The 23,104-nt window shown below is 35.6% G+C and overlaps 1 protein-coding gene across 1 annotated transcript; it reads right to left on the reverse strand.

Moving 5' to 3' along the window:
- Window positions 1–5,522: 5,522 nt before the first annotated feature.
- LOC105791236 (protein IQ-DOMAIN 18) lies at window positions 5,523–7,760 on the reverse strand. The gene is made up of 4 exons (XM_012619222.2): window positions 7,438–7,760; window positions 7,018–7,338; window positions 6,678–6,920; window positions 5,523–6,580 (listed from the first exon to the last, which is right to left on the reverse strand). The coding sequence occupies exons 1-4, from the start codon at window positions 7,561–7,563 to the stop codon at window positions 5,648–5,650; spliced, it is 1,623 nt and encodes a 540-aa protein (XP_012474676.1). The 5' UTR covers window positions 7,564–7,760; the 3' UTR covers window positions 5,523–5,647.
- Between the last annotated feature and the right edge of the window lie 15,344 nt (window positions 7,761–23,104).

Here is a 23,104-nt window from a genome sequence, read left to right on the forward strand (position 1 = left end):
GAAATTATATATACCATCTAATGAGGTTCTCAAGTGCTTAGAAAATTTTGGTGATTTTTAATTTTTTCGTATAACATGCTCGACAGTGGTGCTATGACATTTGAATTTTGACGTTTGGTTCAGGAAATGACTTGAGATATTTTTGTTCGATCTTGTCCACTACTATATATTGTAAATCATTATTTATGTTTTCAGGAAACTCTCACTCTCAATGGGAGGAGACGAGGAGATTGTTGAATAAATTTAAATGAAATAGAGTTATGTTATATGAAAGGTCAAGAGTTATGTTGTTTTTTAATGGGTTTAAATTAGTAGTTTTTTCTTTTAGGAGAATGAAAGGTCAAGAGTCATTGGTGCTATTATTATATATTAATATTTTCAGTTTTTTTGTTGTTTTAAAGGGTTGACTATAGCCTATAAATAGTTTGTAAGCTTTCGATTTTATGGAATGAACAATTTTAACAATTTGGTATCTGAGCTATAGAGAGTGTGACTAGTAATTTGCCATTGCCTCAACTAACAAAGGTGAACTATGAGAATTAGAGCATCCAAATGAAAGCTCTGCTCGGGTCTCAAGATGGTTGGGAGGTGGTCCAATAAGGTTTCGTAGAATCGACAACTACTATGGGATATACGGCGGCTCAAAACAATGCGTTGAAAGAAACGCGATCGACAGATAAGGCGGCATTGTACACGTTATTTCGAGCTGTTGACGAGTCAGGCTTTGAGAAGATTGCAAGTGCGACAACTTCAAAAGAAGCATGGGACATTTTAGCAAAGGTGTACAAAGGAGCCGACCGAGTTAAACAAGTCCGCCTTCAAACTCTTCATGGCGAGCTGGAAGGCATGACGATGAAGGAATCAGAAGGTGTCTCCGACTACATCACGCGTGTTCAAACCGTGGTGAACCAACTGAACCGAAATGAAAAAGCGTTAACCGATGCACGAGTTATGGAGAAGATTTTGAGATTATTAACTGACAGTTTCGAGAATGTCGTATGTGCCACAGAAGAGTCAAAGGATCTAGCAACGCTCACAGTCGATGAACTCGCCGGTTCTCTTGAGGCACATGAACAACGTAAGAAGAAGAAGAAAGAGGAGACACTCGAGCAAGTACTTCAAACCAAGGCATCAATCAAAGATGAAAAAGTTCTCTATTCTCAAAGTTTTAGAGGTAGAGGTCGTGGTTGTGGAGATCGAGGAAATGGTCGTGGTGGAAAAGGCCGAGGTCAAGAAAGGAATTATGAGGAAAATGAGCATTCAAACTAACAAAATTGGCGTGGAAGAAGACGTGGTCGTGGAAGAGGCGGATGGTCGAATTATTCCAATGTCGAGTGCTACAAGTGTGGCAAATATGGTCACTATGCGAAGGATTGTAACTCTGATAAGTGTTACAATTGTGGTAAGGCGGGAAATTTCACGGAAGAATGTCGCGTCTCAAAAAAGGTGGAAGAGACAACTAACCTAACCACGGAAAATGAGAAGGCAAAAGAAGGTTTTCTCTTGATGGCACACAACGAAGTCAACACCACCAACAACATGGTGTGGTACCTTGACACGGGTGCAAGCAACCATATGTGCGGGCTCAAGCACCTATTCAAAGAAATGCAAAAGGTTGAAACGAGACATGTGACATTTGGAGATACGTCAAAGGTTGAGGTAAAAGACCAAGGTACCGTTTGTTATTTACAATAGGATGGGTTAGTTGGGTCAATCCAAGATGTGAATTATGTACTAGACCTCAAGAGCAACATTTTGAGTATGGGGCAATTCATGGAAAAAGGTTATTCGGTATTTGTAAAAGATCGGGTGTTACACTTGAAAGATAAGGAAGGGCGTTTGGTCGCTCTAGTTGAAATGGAGAGAAACCGCATGCTCAAGTTGAATTTGAAAAGCGTTCAAGAAAAATGTTTGCGAGTCGATATTGAAGACAAGGCATCGTTGTGGCATCTCCGTTTTGGCCATCTACATTATGGTGGTCTAAACGAGTTGGCGAAGAAGAACATGGTGCATGGGATACCAGATATGGACTATGAGGGAGAATTTTGTGAAGAATGTGTGCTTGGCAAGCATGCGAGAATTTCATTTCAAAAGAAAGCAGAATGTCAGGCTAAGCAACTTTTCGAATTGATTCATACCAACATATGTGGACCAATCACCCCTGAATCTTTTAGCGGTAAAAGGTATTTCATTTCTTTTATCGATGATTTCTCACGAAAAACATGGGTTTATTTTCTTAAAGAAAAATTTGAGGTATTCGAGGTGTTCAAAAAGTTCAAAATGATGGTGGAAAAAGCAGCTGGTAAACACATCAAATCTGTACGATCTGATAGAGGTGGCGAGTATACTTCGACGACTTTCATGGAGTATTGTGAGGAGCAAGGCATAAGACGATTCCTAACCGCACCGTACTCACCCCAACAAAATGGTATGGTCGAGAGGAAGAACCGGACTGTTCTCGACATGGTTCGATCAATGCTCAAGAGCAAGAAGATACCGAAAGAAATTTGGGTAGAAGCGGTGCAATGTGCCATCTATGTGCAAAATCGATGTCTACATGTGAAGTTGGATGATCAAACACCACAAGAGGCTTGGAGCGGATAAAAACCATCAATTTCTCATCTCAAAGTATTCGGTAGTGAGGCCTATGCACATGTACCGGATCAACGAAGAACGAAGCTCGAAGACAAAAGCAAAAGGTTTATTTTTATTGGGTATGATAAGAAAACAAAAGGATACAAGCTACTCGACCCGAAAAGTAAGAAGGTTGTGGTAAGTCGCGATGTACGATTTAATGAATAAAGCAAGTGGGATTGGAATAACTCAACGGAGGTTATCATCAAAGATGGAGGATCATCAATCGCTACACCAACAATCATACCGACAAATCCTAAAATTACCGATGATGAAGATGAACCGCAACAACCAAAAATGTGAAGTTTGCAAGATTTGTATGATTCAACAAATGAGGTACATATTGTATGCTTTTGGCAGATTTCGAGAATATAAGTTTTGAAGAGGCGGTGCGAGACAAGAAGTGGCAAACTGCTATGGATGAGGAGATTAAAGCAATTGACCGCAACAACACATGGTTGGTAACGGAATTGCCGAAAGGAAGTCATCCCATTGGTGTGAAGTGGGTGTTTAAAAGAAAGATGAATGCTCAATGTGAGTTAGAACGGTACAAGGCGCGACTTGTTGCAAAGGGATATAAGCAAAATGAGGGGATCGATTATGACGAGGTATTTGCTCCCGTTGTAAGAATGGAGACAATTGATTGCTCTTTTCACAAACGGCTCAATCTAAATGGCCGATATTTCAAATGGATGTTAAGTCAGCATTCTTGAATGGTGTGCTCGAAGAAGAAGTCTACATACAACAACCACCCGGGTACATAAAAAATGGAGAGGAGAAGAAGGTGCTAAAATTGAAGAATGCACTTTACGGGTTGAAGCAAGCACCGCGGGCATGGAATACTCGTATCGATACATACTTCAAGCAGAACGGGTTTAAACAATGTCCTTATGAACATGCCCTCTACGTGAAGAAGAATGGAGGTAACATGTTATTTGTTTCTCTTTATGTCGATGACCTCATTTTTATGGGGAACAATGGTGAGATGATACTAGATTTTAAGAGCAAAATGACACAGGAATTCGAAATGACAGATTTGGGTTTAATGAAATTTTTCCTTGGTTTAGAGGTTAGACAAGAAAGGACAAGTATTTTTGTGTCACAGGAGGCATATGCAAAGGAAATTTTGAAGAAGTACAAGATGACACATTGCAACCCGGTATCAACACCAATGGAACCGGGTGTAAAACTCTCGAAATTTGATGGAGGAGAACGAGTCGATGTGAGCAAATATCGGAGTTTGGTGGGAAGCCTTCGCTATCTCACTTGAACAAGGCCTGACATTTCGCTAAGTGTTGGCATTGTAAGTCGGTTCATGGAGGAGCCGATTTATTCACATTGGAAGGCGTTGAAGCGAATCCTACGGTACATTCAAGGAACGGTGTCACTCGGGTTATTCTATTCAAATATGGAAGATTACAAGTTGATTGGGTATTCCGATAGTGATTGGTGAGGAGACTTAGATGATCGGAAAAGTACATCGGGATATGTGTTCTTTATGGGTAACACAGCATTTGCTTGGCTTTCAAAGAAGCAACCAATCGTGACACTATCGACATGTGAAGCTGAATATGTGGCAGCGTCTTGGTGTGTGTGTCATGCTATATGGCTCAGAAATTTGTTGGGTGAGTTGGAGCAACAACAACTCAGTGCAACTGAGATACGAGTTGACAATAAATCAGCGATTGAGTTGGCAAAGAACCCAGTGAATCATGAGAGAAGCAAAAACATTGACATTCATTTTCATTTCATCCGAGATCATGTAAAGGAAGGAAGTGTGAAATTAGTGCATGTGGCAAGTCGGGACCAAGTCGCGGATATCTTTACAAAACCGCTACCGATGGTACTCTTCGACAACTACAAGAAATTAATCGGCATGAAGGATGACAGAAGCATTTAAGTTTACAGGGGAGTTTTGTTGAATAAACTTAAATGAAATAGAGTTATGTTATATGAAAGGTCAAGAGTTATGTTGTTTTTTAATGGGTTTAAATTAGTAGTTTTTTCTTTTAGGAGAATGAAAGGTCAAGAGTCATTGGTGCTATTATTATATATTAATATTTTCAGTTTTTTTGTTGTTTTAAAGGGTAGACTATAGCCTATAAGTAATTTGTAAGCTTTTGATATTATGGAATGAACAATTTTAACAGAGATGGGTACTGAGTCAGATGAGAACCATGAGCGTGCTTCTAAATCAATCCTTTCAGGCCCACTGGATGAGGTTTTAAGGATTACACGAAAAGAATGAAATCAGTTACAGTGTTATGGGTGGAAGGTCCAGTTAGGAAAAAAAATGTTAGGCTTTTCATTGATGAGCTTAGGACATTACCCCATCGTGGGTTAGCAGTTTGGAAAGGTTTCTGGGCATGAGTATGTGACAGTTCGGCATGCGAGCATTTTATTAAGTGCTTCCATTGAGTTAATCATTCACTTCATGTTTAATTGGTTTCAGACAAAAATGTGTTATTTAGTTGAAATATATATTCGAATATTAAATAAATTAAAATTTTAAAATAATTTATATGGATTCAAATTAAAGAAAATCCGTTGATTTGTGTATTAAGGGGATGTTGTTCACACACATACGTTTAGAGTTCATTTAACTTGCTTATCATTAAGAATGGTCTCGACCACAGCTAAATATTTGATCTTATTCGCTTGATCCCATGATTGAAGGGGGGAAATAAGAAAAAAGAGTTCGCCTTTTCATAAATACAAAATAATGTAATTATGGAAGAAAGAACATTAAAGAGTTTTAAAATGCCAAGTGGGCCAATATAAAGGGTTGGACCAGTGTGATGTTATTGTGCTGAAAATGAAGGTTCCATAATGTTTTATGTAAGAGCACTGACATCGATTGTTTAGTTTTCTTTAGTGGTCCAGTGAGGTGGATGCTAATAATTTACTTATGATGATGATAATGGAAGCATTAATCATTAACTCCTAATAACAACATACTTCTCGAGACACTATATCCCTAACTCAATTACATGATGCTGCTCAAGCCCTAGGTTTACCTCAACCACTTCCTAAGATCATTTGTCGACGGTGGAAAGATGTCTTCTCCATGACCAAGACTATCTGCATAACAAGATGACAAGTTGGATTTATGTTCCATGCCAAAATGGCCTCCATGACTGCTCTTATAGCTAGGACTTCCCAAGTTATAATCATAATAAACTTCATCTTTAATGCTTTCTTCAACACCACTTTGTTCAGGTGCTGGGAATAACAGACATTTTTTGGCAGATCCCACTTTTTCCCTTTCCGGAGTTGAGCAATGCCTCTGCTTTGGTGCACTTTGTGACCGAACCCGAGCCATAGCAGATGCTGTAGCGGCCATGTAGTTTGGCATTGCTGCAGCATTACCACTCACTCTATGGTAGTAAGATCCGGTGTTGGGTGTACGAGCCGGTGATGGGGGGAACCTCTCTTCCTTGAGGTATCGAGGGCTAGCTGAGTAAATTTGGAGAGGCTTGGCTTTTGACGGAGATGGTGTGATTGAGCGAATGGGGAGACCATTGATGGTTTTGTGGAGAGGGGACGCCACAGAAAATGAACTAGGCCTTCGTTGTTGGTAGTGGTATTGACTGTTGGGGTTCTGGGAATGGGGGGCTGAGTAAGAGTAGGGTCTAGAGGTGTCGATTTCAACAGTTTTTATGGAATCTATGTGGTCAGATGACATTCTGCCTGTACTCTCCCATTGCTTCCTTGTTGTCCACCGATCAACCCATCTGGTTTTTCCGTCAACCTCGTCCTCACTTTCAACAGTGTTTCTATCACCTGTCCAAATCTGGTTAGAGAATGCTTGAGCGAGAGCCTTTTCACGCTTCATGGTAGCTTGCTTTGTCTTCTGCAAAATGGCTTGAATCTCCTTTAGTGTTTTCGGGTGCTCGTCCCAATGGGTCCTCCAATCATCGTCATAGTTGCTCTCTTCTCTCGAGTACTGCATCACAAATTACAAGTTCAATAAACAAGTACAAGCTGTAAGCTGTTGATGAGTTGAAGCTTAAAACAAGTCATCTTTGAGTCGTATTTCTTACAATGGACTTCCTGTCTGCAAGATACGAGCTCCATAAGGTGTTGGTCCTGTGATCACTGAATATAGAGTCCATGCTTCTTTCATGCACAGAAAGCCTCTTACGTTGATCACGAACCCGGGCCTGCACTCGAGCCATAGCCTCCATGCATCTGAGAGTAATATTCGCTCGCTTTCGGACATTGTGTCCTCTCACTAAGGCTTGCAGCTTCACCAGTCCCTTGAGTGCCCGAAGAGCTCTCTTTGCCTTCAAAACCACAATTGTTTTCCTTAGTCCAAAAACCTTTTCCTTACGAAACCAATATAAATTATGCAAGAAACAAAGATCATTGCTACGTTATTACCAGATAACCTCTGAAAGCTGTCTGTATAACAATAGCAGCAATGTGTTCTCTCAAGAAAACGGAAGGCCTGGTGAGCCGAACAACTTCTACAGCAGCTTGTGCGGTTGCTACTGCTGCTTGAGCAGCTGCTGTGGTAGCAATAGCCACCGCAATGGCATGTGATCTTTGCTCAGCTTCGGGAACGGTATTCAGTGCTGAGGTTTCTGAATTAGTGGCAACTTTAGCATTGGCTATTGTAACTATGGTGCTTGCTTCACTGTGTTGTATCACTGTTTCCTGATACGGAGGCTTCTTGAAAATCCATCTTCGTTTCCCTCTTTTCTGCGCAAACCAAGAAAAAGAACATTGATTTAAAGTTAATCACATGCACAAACAAAAACATTCAAGAGAAAAAGGATAAGTTGAAGAGAAAATAATAACCTTCTCTTCTTCCTCTTGTTCACCATCTTCTCTCCTTCTACAGCTCCGCTTATCGTTTTCCTTAGTAGGAGACCTAAAGGCTTTCTTGACTGCAGTCAACCAAGAGTTTCCTCCAATCTTCCCCATAGAAGAGTTGACACAAAAAACAAAGCTAAATGAGAAATGGTGCTTTTAATTCATAGCTTCATAGGAGCTTCACCAAAGGGGAGTGGTTGGCATGTTTAAATGCAAAAGGCTTAGATATAAATGAAAGGGAAAGGGAAGGCAAGGACAGTAGGGGTTGATAGCAAGGTTAGCTAGTCGTTGCATTTGGGAATTGTCGGAACAGTCACTGCATTATATTATTATTAAGCTTTATAAAGTTGATGTGTGCAGTGAATAAATGCTAAAAGATATGGTGTTTGCTTGTGGCGTGGAGAACACTAATGGACTTGTGTGTCAGGCCGTTTTTCAGACAAGATGAAAAAGTGAGTGAGTAACCTCGATAACGCTAAAAGTTGGATGGATATATATAATTATTACTGAAGAAGAGCTAGCCATCAGGTGAGGTTTTGGTTTCGCCTTGCTATGAGGGCCTCCTTTAAGCTAATAAAAAATTGACCAAGCTCTCTCGGCTCTGTCACGTGTTCGAAAGTGCCCATTGTCCATCTCTTAAGCTTTGAGAGATACTGCAAATTATTTTCCTAGGGAGGATTTTCATAAGAATGTTGGCATGATATAAAGGATTGGATTTACTGTCACTTAAATCTTTAGTTTATCCTTCCGCTTAATCCACACACTTTAGTTCTTAAAATATCTTCTTCTTTTTTCTTTTTTTCTCACTTTAGTACCCTACATTATCAAACATTTTCAATTCAATTTTAGATTTGAAAATTTAACGAATGAGATATTCAATCAATTATACGCCGCCAAGTCTCGTACGATAGTATTATCATCTGAAAATACCTAAAAATTATTTTTAGAAAATAAAAAGTTACAAAAAAAATATTGAAATTATAAAAATAAAAATACTAAAAATTAAAAATTACTAAATTAAAAAAAGTAGAATTTTAATATTTTGAATTTTATAAATCATATTTGTTAGAACTTGAGTATAGGATTGTTGTCTCTCGAAAAGATGTCACTTACCATAATTTTTTTATAATTCAATCACTTGAAATTTATAATTGGTAAATCTTCACTACACCAAATCAGGCTTTTAGCGGCACTTTTAGTGGCGTTTGGACAAAAAATACCTGTAAAAATAGAGCATTAGTGGCACTTCAGAGAAAACGCCGCTAAAAATTGAGCATTATGGGCGATTCTAAAAAAACACTGCTAATAATATGCATTAGCGGCGTTTTTGGAGAAAATGCCAGAAAAAAACTAAACCCAACGGCGTCATTTGTTGACCTTTCAGGGGCTTTAGTGGCCTTTTAGGAGAAGCGTCGCTAATGCTCACCACACCAAGACAGGCTTTTTTGCGGCGTTTGGTCGAAAACGCCGCAAAAGATAGGACTTAGCGGCACTTCTGTAGAAACGCAGCAAAAAAATAATCCAAACGCATCGTTTTGATTTGAGATGTAGTGGCATTAGCGACGATTCTGTAAAAATGCCTAAAACAAATCCAAACGCATCCTTTTGATTTGAGATGTAGTGGTATCAGCGGCGATTCTGTAAAAACACCGTAAAAAAAATCCAAACGCGTCGTTTTGATTTGAGATGAAGTGGCATTAGCAGCGCTTCTGTAAAAGCGCTGCAAAAAACTATCAAAACACATCGTTTTGATTTGAGATGTAGTGGCATTAGCGGCGCTTCTGTAAAAGCGCCGTAAAAAATTATCAAAACACATCGTTTTGATTTGAGATGTAGTGGCATTAGCGGCGCTTCTGTAAAAACGCCGCAAAAAAATAATCAAAACGCATCGTTTTGATTTGAGATGTAGTGGCATTAGCGGCGCTTTTCCGAAAAACGCTGCTATAAGTCGATCATTTGCGGCGCATTTCTTAAAACGCCAAAAAAGTTGGTCGGAATGATGTCGTTTTACTGGAATTTAGTGGCATTTTTGTTAAAAACACTGCAAAATGTATTTTATTTTAGGGTTTAGGATTTTGAATTTAAGATTTAATGTCATTGTTTAGAGTTTTAGAGTTTATGGTATTGTATAATTTTTATTATTTTGGATTAAGGGTTAATGTGTTAGAGTTTGGGTTTGGGGTTTAATGATACTATTTGAAAGTTGAAGAACATTTGGATTTTAGTGGGACATGCCATTTTGTACTACACCCATATTATTTAATATAAGAATATAAAATATATGTTTTGTACTACACTAACATTGGCCACACGAATTCCTGAAAATATGGTTTAGGATTAATTACGGTTAATTTAGGGTTACAATTTAGAGTTTAGGGTTTGGGATGTAGGGTTTAAGGTTTATGGTATATTGGGGGTTGGATTTTGAGGTTTGGTGGTTGGTGTTTGTGGTTTACGGGTTTAATATTTATGATTTAAGGTTTACGATTTACAGTTTATAGTTTACGGTTTAGGGTTTAGAGTTAGTGTTTAGGGTTTGGGATTTATGGTTTAAGGTTTATGGTATATTGAGGGTTGGATTTTGAGGTTTGGTGGTTGGTGTTTGTGGTTTACGAGTTTAATGTTTATGGTTTAGGATTTACGGTTTACAGTTTACAATTTACTGTTTAGGGTTTAGGGTTTAGGGTTTAATTTAAGTTTTTTATATTTTCTGAATCTAAATGAGATATATATAAATTATCAATTTAAAAAATATAAATATATATATATATATATATATATATCAAAATGAGTTAAATCCCAAAAGCGTACATGAATAATGATTTAATGTTCAATTGTATACATGAAGTTTAATTTGATCCAGAGCTTGTAAAATATTACCACATGTTATTGATATAATTAACATCATTTTTTATTTATATATTGCATATATACATAAATATTTATATTTATTCAAAATAAAAATATAAAAATATATTGATATAATTAACTTATTTTTTCAAAATTTCCATGTTCTTAGTGGCGTTTTATGCAAAAACGCCACAAAGTTGTCCTAATTATCAAGGAAACGACTGCGTTTCACGGTTATTTAGTGGCGCATATGTATAAACGCCGCTGACAGGTTAATTTAATCCCAAAAAATGGCGCTGTTTTACTATGTTCTTAGTGGCGTTTTATGCCAAAATGCCAGAACATTTACATAATTGTGTGGGAAACGACGTCGTTTCCGTGGTTATTTAGTGGCGCAAGATTATAAATGCTGCGAATGGGTTCATTTAGTCATGAATACGTCGTCATTTTTCCATGTTCTTAGTGGCGTTTTATACCAAAACGCTAGAAAATTGTACCAATTGTTTGGGAAACGACTTCGTTTTCAAGGTTAATTTAGTGGCGCTTATGTGTAAACGCCGCAAAGTTCTTCGTTTAGTCATGGAAAACATCGTCGTTTTTCCATGTTGTGAGTGGCGTTTTATGCCTAAACGCCACAATTTTGACTAACTGGCTGTGAAAGAACAGCGTTTCTAGTTTTAGTTTGTGGCGCTTGTGTATAAACGCCGCAAATGGGTTAATTTAGTCAGGAATACGTCGTCGTTTTTCTAGGTTAGTAGTGGCGTTTTATACCAAAACGCCAGAATTTTGTCATAACTGTTTGGGAAACGGCATCGTTTCCTTGGTTATTTAGTGGCGCTTATGTAGAAACGCCACAAATTTGTTAGTTTAGTCATGGAAAACGTCATCGTTTTTCAATGTTATGAGTGGCATTTCATGCCAAAATGCCAGAAATAAGACTGTCTGGTTCTGAAACTAATTCTTTTCTGTGGATAGTTTATGGCACTTGTTTATAAACGCCACCACCAGTGGGTTCATTTAGTTATGGAAACGGCGTCGTTTTCTTTCCAGCCCTTTTAGCCAGGCAAAAACCCAATTCTTCTTCACTTTTCCCCAATCCTAAAGCCGAAATCCCTAGCATCCTCCTAATCTCCCCAAACCCGACCACCTTCGGCATCACCATGACCGTCACCGTCGCTTGCTTCATCACCATCATCGTCTCATCTACTGCATCACCATCACCGTCACCGCCACCGTCGCTCTCCGCTCCCGCAACCACTGGTAAGTTTCAGTCCGATTATTAGAAATTTGGAGAAGATTAATATTAATGCACGTTTTAAATATTGTTCATTTTCTGCTTAAATTTCAGTACTTATTGTTGTTTTGATGGCTTTATTATATGCTCGGTTGACATAGATTTTGTTATTCGGGTTTCTGTTGGGTTGCTGTTGTTTAGGTAGTGTGGAATATTTCAGATTTTGTTATTCGGATTTTGTTATTCGGGTTTCTATTGGGTTTCTGTTGGATTTTGACATAGATTTCGGTATTTGATTGACATAGATTTTGTTCGGTTGACATAGCTTCTAATTGGTTGAAGTTATGAAACTTTTAGCCGTAATTTCTTTTGATTTTACAACTGCTATATTCTCTATCTGTTCAAAAATGAATAAAAGTAATTTATTTTATAATATAAATTTATCTGCTATATTTCTTTTGACATAGCATTTACTAGAAGCATTATTTTATATGTATATGAATATAAACTTCACTATATCAACCTGCCACAGCACTGCTTCCATTTGTAAGATAGGGGTTTTTGGCTTTGATGTTGAAGAGGCAAACCTATAATTTTGACAGTTACAGAATTCATACAAAATTTATCTTCAAGCAAATTGCAGTTCTTGTATTTGTTTAATGAATTTTAAGCAAGTTGCTTAAAAACAGTTTAGTTTTTCTGTATGATTTCTGATTTGTCCTAATCCTTTTTCTTTTTGTTCTTAAACAAGACAAAACAAAAACTGAACAAAAACAGTTTAGTTTTTCTGTATGATTTCTGATTTGTCCTAATCCTTTTTCTTTTTGTTCTTAAACAAGACAAAACATAAATTTCAATCATCAGCTTTGCAAGAATTAATTCTATTGTTTTGGGACTATTTATTTATATTTTCAAAGTATGTAATCCTATTTTCGAATTATTAATATTATTTATATTATTTTATTTTATATTTATATTTATATATTGCACATAAAAATAATTATATTTATCTCGTATAATAATAAATTGTTGTATTTATTTATTGAAACGCGTTCGATTGAATCAAAATTCAAAGTAATTTTATATATATATTTGAACTAAATTAAAGTTCACGTGTTAAACTACATATTGAATCAAAATTCATGTATAATTTTAATATTTATCTTATATTTCTATTTTTATTACATTTTTCATTGGGTCACGGGATTTTGCACAAACGATTTATTCACGACTTTGGGTGATTGGTAGGCAAGTGGTAGGTCATTTAAAAATATTTTTAATTACTATGTAAGATATAAATATTTTTAATTATATTTATCTTGTATAATAAAAATATTTTTAATAACAATGTAAGATATAAATTAGTAAGGCTTTTTTGGACTATGCTATTTTCTTAAATAAATTAAATTGCATAAAAACAAAAGCTTATAGTTTCATAAACAAATTAATATTGTACAAAATCAAGTTAAATATTTATTTGGATAAAAACTAAAGTTAATTTTGACACTTTAAAATTAATTTTCTATCATATAAAATAACAATGTAAATTATTTAAATAAAATTCAGTATTTTTTTAAGAAAAATGCCATATTGGTTTATATTTGAAAAACATAACTTAATTACATGACTCACATCTTACATAACTTACATAGCTTACATTATACACAACTTACATAACCTTCATAATACATAACTTACATATAATACACAACATACATAACTTACACAATACACAACTTACATAACTTTCATAACTTACATAATACATAACTTACATAACTTACATAATACACAACTTACATAATTTTAATAATACATAACTTACATAGTAAACAACTTACATAATTTTCATAATACAAAACTTACATAATACATAACTTACATAATACACAACTTATATAATTTTCATAATACATAACTTACATAATTTTCATAATACATAACTTACATAACTTATATAATGCATAACTTACATAACTTACATATTACATAAATAATTTTCATAATACATAACTTACATAACTTAAATAGCTTAATTATACTTATTCCTAAACCCTAAACCCGTGCAACTTATTGTCAAGATCAGACTTCAAGAATTAAGAAATGGATTGGTCTTGGATGAATTTGTCAAGGGTAAGCAATGATTATCGAAATGGAGTATAGACGTTTCTAAATTTTGCATTTCAATATGCAAGCCAAGAGAACATGATTCTTTGCCCGTGTAAGAAGTGTGTCAACATAAACTGGCATTATCGTGAGGTTTTATATGAGCATCTAATTGTTGATGGGTTTGTCAAGGGTTATAAACAATGGTTATTTCATGGAGAATGCCCGCCTAGTACTTCCTCTTCAACGATGGATGTATCTTATCCTGGTACTGCTTACCATCAGTCTGATAGAGAGGATGACATGGAAGGTATGTTGCGGGATGCATTTAATATGCACAATCATGGTGCGCAGTCGTTCCCAGCAGATTTTGTGGCATCTGATGATTGTAATATTGGTGGAATTACTTTTACCAAACCGGGAAGTAGTTTACCTCATGAAAAGCCGAATGGAGAAGCGACGAAGTTCTACGCGCTACTTAATGACATGAACGAAGAACTGTATAAGGGATCAAAATTTTTAAAAATGTCCTTCTGTGTTCGTCTTTTTCAGTTAAAATGTTTGGGAGGGTGGACCGAAAACTCGTTGACAATGTTGTTAGAGTTTTTGAGAGCAATGTTTCCGTTTGCAAAAATCCCCCAGTCATGCAAAGATATGAAGAAAATGATAAAAGATTTAGGCCTTGAGTACAACAAAATTCATAGTTTCCCAAATGACTGCATGTTGTATTGGGGCGATCGGAAAAACCAACGATGTTGTCATGTATGCGGCCAATCCCTTTGGATAAATAGAAACACAGAACCGATGATGGATTACTAAGGCATCCGGTAGATTCTTTAGCTTGGAAATCATTTGACAGTAAATTTCCAGGCTTTGCAAGCGATCCTAGGAGTGTGAGGCTTGGGCTAGCATCTGATGGATTTAATCCTTACAAGATCATGAGCACTTGCATACGATGCTTGCCGATGGTGCTTGTTCCTTACAATCGCCTCCGTGGATTTGCATGAAGCAATTTTCCTTATCTTATCTATGATTATCCACGAGAGAAAGGGCCCGGGAATGATATCGACATTTATTTACAGCCACTTATTGAAGAGTTAAAACAATTATGGGCTGGTGTTGAGACATACGATGTACTGACAAAGGAAAACTTTAATTTACGCGCGGCTTTGATGTGGACCATTAATGACTTCCCCGCTTATGCCAATTTATCTGGCTGGAGTACTAAGGGTCGTTATGCTTGTCCTTGTTGTGCTGCGCAAACATGTTCGAAATGGTTATACAATGGGAAGAAGTTCTCTTACATGGGGCATCGTCGGTGGTTACTGGAAAATCATAGATTTAGATTTCAGAGTTCTGTATTTGACGGTATTGAAGAGTTCAGAGAAGCTCTTTTGCAGACCAGTGGATCTGAAATCTTGTTCATGTTGGAAGATATCAATTTCAGTTATGGGAAGATGAACCAACCGCCAAACACACAAAGAAATAAAAGATCAAATGATGAAGCTGATGATGACTCTGATGAAGAGGATGATCCTAATGAGGCGGACTTGTGGAAAAAAAGAAGTATTTTTTTTAGTTGCCTTATTGGGAGCATCACCTTTTACGACACAATCTTGATGTTATGCACATTGAGAAAAATGTTTACGAGAACATTGTCGGTACAATTTTGAATGTCGACGGAAAATTAAAAGACAATCTTCAGAGTCGACTTGATTTAGTCCACATGGGAATTCGACCTGATTTTCATACCAATCCACTTCCGAATGGGAAATATCGGTTGCCGCCTTCTATTTTTTCAATGTTGAAGACAAAGAAAGAAGTGTTCTGCACGGTGTTGAAGGATATAAAGGTTCCAGATGCGTATGCATCAAATATATCTCGATGTGTTAGTGTTAAAGATCGAAGACTATATTCGCTAAAATCACATAACTATCACATCTTGATGCAAGATTTACTGCCAGTTGCTCTACGATGTTGTATGTCGAAGAAGGTGACATCTTATATAATTGAACTATCCAATATAATGAAAGCCATTTGTGGCAAAGTTTTGGATGTTCAAGAACTTCAGAAGGTACAGGATCGAGCTGCTTTGACTTTATGCAACTTGGAGAAAATCTTCCCACCTTCCTTCTTCACTATTATGGTTCACTTGATAATCCATCTTCCGCATGAAGCAATTCTTGGCAGACCCGTTTTCTATCGATGGATGTATCCCATAGAAATGTGTTAATTTATTTTTAAAATTTTCCTTCATTCACCTATATGCCTTTAGTTTCAACTTTTGATAATGTTGAATATCGTGTTTAGGTTCCTATCCAAATTAAAGTCTTACTGCCGCAACAAGCGTTATCCAGAAGGATCGATTATTGAAGGCTACTTGGCGGAGGAATGTATGACCTTCTGTTCAAGATATTTGGAAGATGTTGAAACAAGATTGAACAGACCAAGTAGAAATGCTGGACTCACGGATCATAACTTCGCCGATACTTATTTGTTCCAAAGTTTTGGAGAACCAATCGACAAAGTTGAAATTGTAGAATTAGATGATTTATCGTGGGTACAAGCACATCGATATGTTCTGTTTCACCACGAATCAATGGAACCTTTACGGAAGTAAGTTCTAAAAATTTGATAAATATTCATCAATTAAAAATTGTTTATCTTCTAACAAAGTGAAATTTTTTTAACATAGTGAGTACAAACAAATATTGAGATCTCGTTCGCGCTTCCGAAGAACACAACATCGAGATATCAATAAGTTGTTCACAGAATCTTTTCATGAATGGTTAAGTCAAACGGTATGCAATTGGAGCTTTCATCGACAAATAATAATGTTTTCTCATAACATTTTCAATTACTCACTTTACTTTCCATTCATTAGGTTTGAAGTGGGAAAAACATCAACGACGAATTTAAATGGCTTTCCCAAGGTCCAAATCGAGTGGTTAAAAGATATAGTGCGTTCCTCATCAACGGATTCAGATTTCATACAAAATATCGCGAGAGATTGAGGAGAACTCAAAATTGTGGAATAGTTGTTAATTCCTCAATTACAAGTTATGCTAGTGCTAGGGACAATAATCCTGTCGAGGGAAATGTGGAATATTTTGGACTTCTTACTGACATAATTTAGTTGGATTACTATGGAAAATGGAAAGTTATCTTATTTCGAGGTGATTGGGTCGATGTTAATACTGCTCGTGGAATTAAGCAAGATCAATTTGATTTTACAATGGTGAACTTCGCTCAATTAATTCGCACAGGACAGGAATTGATTGATGAGTCGTATGTATTTTCTTCTTAAGTCAAACAAGTTTTTTACTCAAAAGATCTAACTGATGAGGGTTGGTATGTTGTACTCCGTAACATCCCTAGAGACTTGTTTGACATGGGCAGTGGAAGTAGAGATAACATTGACGACAGAACGCAAACTTTGCCCTTTCCAGAACAAAACTTAAACGAAAATATCCCTAGTACTAGTACACAATTTCAATGGGTCCGCCAGGATACGGATGAGGATATTTACGAATTATGATGTAGTAAGCTTTTACAATTGTTTAATTATAAGTAATATCATAATATAAATCTTGGTCGTATTATATATTTCAACTATTTTTTATGTGCTATTATTGTTGTAATTGGTTACTAAGTTTTCAACTATTTTATGTGTATTGCAGATAAAATGCCTAGAAGAAAAGTGCGAGGTCTAAGCATTGTTCAAAATACTCCAAACTCAGCAGAAACAAATAGTGAACAACAGACTGCTATTGGATCTTCGAATGTTCTGATTACACCTGACGAACCTACAGAAATTCAAAGTAATTTAACATTTAATATACATGCGTGTTGACTTTTTGTTTATTTATTTTTAAAATTCTTATATTATAATATAAAATTTTTCAGCTGAAAGTGGTGGGACGCGCAGAGTTCGAGGACGTACGCTACTTAGGGATTTATACGAGTTAGATCCAGTCGAGCGTGTCAAAGTATGCAGTAATAGTTTTTGTCAACCTGTTGGATCAGAAGCTCGACTTTTAGCAGGATACTTGGGCATTCTAGCACGAAATGCAAATATGTTGCCTATCAAGTACGAGTCATGGCGTAAAATGCCCGATAGTAACAAAAACCAAGCTCTCGATAATATTAAGGTAACAAAACATTAATATCATTTATAATACTTGGGTTTAAGTTTCATTTATATTTACTTTCTTAACTTGTGATTTTTGTAGGCGAGGTTTGCTCTAGAGGTCTCGGATACTTATGTAAAGAAGGCATTGGGAAAAAGATGGAGAGACCATAAAAGTACTTTAAAGAAAGATTATTATAAGACAAAAACAACCCTCGACGAGAAATTACAAAATGTCCCGCCAGGAATGCTGAGGAACCAATGGGAAGAGGCAGTTAGATTTTGGAATTCGAAGAAAGGAAAGGTATGTGTTACTACAAAAATCTTGTAATTATTTTGGTTTATAGTATTTACTATCTACGTACTAATAATTTCATAACGTAGGATCGTGAACGAGTTAGAAAAAGCAGCAGGCAGAAACAAAAATTCACTTATACAGCTGGGTCGAAAAGTTTTGCTTGTGTAGCTGAGGTCGATGTATTTTGAATTTTTTTAATACTGTCAAATATTTATTACTTTTTATTAAATAATATTTTTACTACTATATTGTAGGAACTGTCGTCCGGTCAAAAAGTTAGACGCCTTCAACTTTTTGACATTACACATAGGAAGAAAGATGGATCTCCTATGACTCTTGAAGCTGCAGAAATTATGGTACGTTTGCTTAATAAATTTGACTTGTTTTAATTATTTATAGTGTTTATTTTCTAATGGTTTAATTCATTGCTTGTAATGTAAATATTGTTAAGTTATGTTGCATTTATTTTTTTAATATATATTGCGTTCCTAACTATGTGATTTATTTATTAGGAAAAACTAAAGGATAAAAAGGCGGAGTACGAAGCGATTGCTTCCAGTGATAGTTCTGTTCATATTGATGACATTGATAACCGGATTATTACTGAAGTTTTGGGTATTGAAAGGTATGGTCGGGGTCGATTTTAAGGATCTTTTGTTAACCCAACCCATTATTTTGGATCCAGATGGCTCAGATGCAAGCGACCACAGTTGAGAAAATTACACAACTTAAAGCGGAGGCAAGAATGATGAAGCGAGCGAGCGAAAAGTACGATTTAACTCCAATAATGACTTGAAATATGATGAAGATATTTCAACAGTCGCAACATCCGTCGTCTTAGACTATCGTGTAAATATTTTTATCATTTTAACTTTTAACATTTAACATTTTTGTAAGAATAATATGAATTATATTTTATTTATTGATATTTATATTATATATTATTTGTTTAATTTTAAATATTATATAGATTTATTGCTTTCGGATGGTTTAGATTTGGTTTCTTTTGATTTGTTGTTACAGAAGGGCCGAAAATATGGAAAATTTTCTTTTACAAATCTGCCAAAATTAGTGGCGTTTTTTAAAAAAGTGGAGCTAAAAGTCATGGCCTATAGCGGCGTTTGTGAGAAAAGCGCTGCTAAAAGTCATGACCTATAGCGGTGTTTGTGGAAAAAAGCACCGCTAAAGGTTATGGCCTATAGCGGCGTTTGAGGGTAAACACCTCTAAAGGGCATGACCTTTAGCGGCGTTTGTGTGGAAAACGCTGCTAAAGGTCTTGACCTATAGCGGCGTTTGTGAGGAAAGCGCCGCTAAAGGTTTTGATCTATAGCGACGTTTGTGGAAAAAAGCCGCTAAAGGTCTTGATCTATAGTGGCGTTTGTGGGAAAAGCGCCGCTAAAGGTCCTGATCTATAGCGGCGTTTGTGGCAAAAGCGCCGCTAAAGGTGCCATAAAATTTTGCGACGATGACAACAGCGACACTTTTTGCGGTGCTTTTTAGCGGCGCTAAAAAGCGCCGCTAAAGGCATAAAAACGCCGCTAAAAACCTGTTTTGGTGTAGTGTTTTTTAGTAAATGAATTTGGATATATATTTTAATTATTTAAATAATGAAATAATTCTATTTCAATTAAATAATAACTAATTAATATTTTTAACTATTTCAAATATATTTTTACTATCTCAATACAAATTATTTGTCTTTAGACCAATATCTTAATTTGCAAACAATTTTTTTTAAAAGTGAAGTGGATATCTAAATATTAACATACACATCCATTACCTTAAAAAAATTGAATCCTAATGTTTTTTGAATCCTTAATATTTTTTTTATCACAATTACAAATCAAATGCCCGCAAATATCTAAATATGCCATCGTTCTACCTAAGGCCACCTTTGTTGTGAAGTGTTTGACCATTCTAAAGAACTATGGTACAAAACAAAGAGAGCATATGCACGATGATGGATGAAGGAATTTTACTCTAGACATCATTTAGATTCGATTTGCAAATTTTAGCTAATTTTAAATCAAGTATTTTACGGGCTAAATTGAAAAGATAAAAAATATTAAAAATAATCTATTTACAAAATTAACAGCGGACTTATGAAATTAACCATCCAAAACTCAAGAATGTGAATTTCCAAAGCATTTTGTAAGCATTTTGGACTTCAATTGCCTAATCGAAATATCATGACTAAGGTGCAAAGCTCAGAAAACTGGCCTTTGGAGCAAAGGCATCACGTAACAAAGTACCTTGAAGGGAGGCCCTTGTCCTAATGACGCGAGAAGGGCATCCCAACGTTGAACCTACATCCCAACGACGTTTGAACATCGTCTCGACGTGCCCTAAAATTTTGCAGCAATCATACCAGCAATTTGGCAAATCGAAGTTTGGACACTTCCCCACTTACCATTTCATGCATTAAAGGCCTAAACTAAATCCGAACAAGTCATAATACATTCATACAATATTTAAGACATCCTCATACTCATCACAACAAATCATGGCATAATTTGACTCCCTAAGTAAATGGTACATGCTTGCATCCGACATTAAACTCAAAATCAATTACTCAATTTGCCAAATTAACATGTCGTGCTTTTCTAGGGAGCCTATATGCACAAAATGAACCAAATGGCCAAATTACTCGATGTACTGTTTTGACCACTAAAACACATTTAAGTTGTTTTACTAAACTCTTTTAGCATAAGCATAATAAGTAAACTTGCTGAGCACTATTCATATCATTCACCAATCATCAAAATAAACTCAAATCAAGTTCCAAATTCAAAATAACAGTTCAAAAATATAGTTGCAAATAAAATCCCACATTGCCTTTATTTTCAAGTGTTCAAACCACAAAAACATACTCAAATGTTATGCCTTGAATGGATCACTTTCTTGGCTGCTTCATACCTCCCAAAATGTGCTACTTTTCTGCAGAATTTAAGTGAAGAGTGTGAGCTTAAACAAACTCAATGAATGTTCAAAAGTACTACTAAGCACACACAATATCATAAGTTAAGCAAGAACATGCTAAGGCAATTCACAAACTCATTTTCATCAAGTCAAAAATCGTTTTCATGCTTCATTATCTCACTAGTTTAAAACATACTTTTACATATAATCACACACATCATAGCACATATATTTCAAATAATGATAAATTGGCATCTTGAGATTATGAAACATATAAGTGAACTAAATAATCACATATTAGATTAATGGATCTCCATCACACCAATGACTCAAAAAGTCTAACATGACCTAACAAGTGTAGCATTAAACTAAACACTCTCCAACACACCAAACATGTCTTGTTGAATGGAGTATAACTCAATATTCCCTTATCACTCCATCCTGTCTTAAGGCCTCAATCGTTTGATCACAAAACATAAAGGTGAGTACTCACAATCCTATGCATTGCCAATTATATCTAATGGTTTCAAGAGATTAGAAGGTCAACATATCCATAATTACACATGTTTATTTACTATTTTAATACACATAACCTCTATTCATATCCATCAATTTTGCATCACAACCTCATACACAATACATGCTTATCGGATACACATTTAATTACACTTATAAGTGCCACAATAGTGCTTATTTAACTATCACATATCAGACCTCATATGTGTGCATTGAAAATCAGTAAATCACATATCACATTAATGTATTTTCACATATTACTTTCTACATTAGCATCATATATCACAACTTGTCTTACTTGGGCATGATTTAACAAACAAGACAAATAGTATAGGAAAAGCTTACTCTCGAAAATTAGGATAGGGATTTAGGTTAATCCTAACGTCAGTAACTTTTATCTGTTGAGTGATGACCCTTTCACTCGGCACCATCGGATTACTAAGGCCGACTTTCGTCCCTGCTCGACGGGTGGGTCTTGCAGTCAAGCTCAGGCAAGAACAATTAACAAAGAATATGGAAGATGTTGATGTTGATAGTGTCTTGAAATGATGAATGGAAGTATCCTTTTGTAGCTGATGTGCCCACGCCAAAAATAGCAAACAAATATTCCATAACCTTCATGCTTTGTGTCGTCTATTTTATGGTGGAATACTAAGTCTTCCTTGCTAAATTTAGCAATAAAGTTTCCTTGATTCTCTCTTCCCTTGGTTACTGTCCCTTATTGTGAGGAAAACTGAGTCTTCCTTGCTATTTTTAGCAAGGAAGTTAGCTTTGCTCTCTCTTTATGTGATGTGGTCAAAATACAATGGTTTTTAACTATTATTTTTAGCTGTAGGTGGATGATTGAAGGCCATTTCTAAGGAAGTTTTCATGCAGATATCATTTGGTGCAATATTGGGTCATATTAGCTATATTTGGGAGTCTGAAAAGTTGGTTAGGGATTGCTAATTTTAGTAGTGAATTTCGCCACCTTATTTTTTGGTAAAATTAGGTAAATGAATTTGTTTTGGGCTTCTTATTTAGGCAATATTGGGCCTTTTTGGAATTCATTATGAATTATCACCGATTGATGTCCATGTGATTGCATTTAACATAAAATTCATAAACTTAACACATTCCCATGAAAATAATAAAATATCATGAAATTAAGAATAAAACCATAGAAAGTGTTATATTTTTACTCGAAATTAGCATAATTTATAAATAAAACAGTGATGAAATATCTATAAATTTTGGAGTTTACAGTCCTCTTTAATACAAAAAATTCGACTAGTTTAACTGAAACTCAGATTTCTTGATCTGGACTTGGTTTCTATAGTTTAAAATTGAATCTAAAAATCTAATTATTCACTTTAGAATAGATCTAATCCATTAAAACCTAGAATTTCATGTCTAAAATTTTTGAAAAATTCAACGTTTATGTACACTTCGAACGAAAATCGTTAAATCTTTCAAATATCTTAACGATTAGTTAAAGTAAGTTTAGAAACCTTCTAATCTCATCAAAACAAGTTGAAAAGCACTTAGGAATAACTGTTGAATTTGAAAACTCGAATTCCACCATTATCAATCTCAATTTCAGCTAAATTATAGAATTCTT

Source organism: Gossypium raimondii, chromosome 8 (assembly GCF_025698545.1).
Source record: "Gossypium raimondii isolate GPD5lz chromosome 8, ASM2569854v1, whole genome shotgun sequence".
Lineage (NCBI taxonomy): Eukaryota > Viridiplantae > Streptophyta > Magnoliopsida > Malvales > Malvaceae > Gossypium > Gossypium raimondii.

Excerpts from the sequence above, each read along its gene's own strand:
- LOC105791236 (XM_012619222.2), bottom strand. The coding sequence starts at position 7,563 with ATGGGGAAGATTGGAGGAAACTCTTGGTTGACTGCAGTCAAGAAAGCC. Across the intron at positions 7,339-7,437 it reads AACAAGAGGAAGAAGAGAAG|AAAAGAGGGAAACGAAGATG; the intron begins GTTATTATTTTC and ends TGGTTTGCGCAG. Across the intron at positions 6,581-6,677 it reads TTGCAGACAGGAAGTCCATT|TACTCGAGAGAAGAGAGCAA; the intron begins GTAAGAAATACG and ends TTTGTGATGCAG.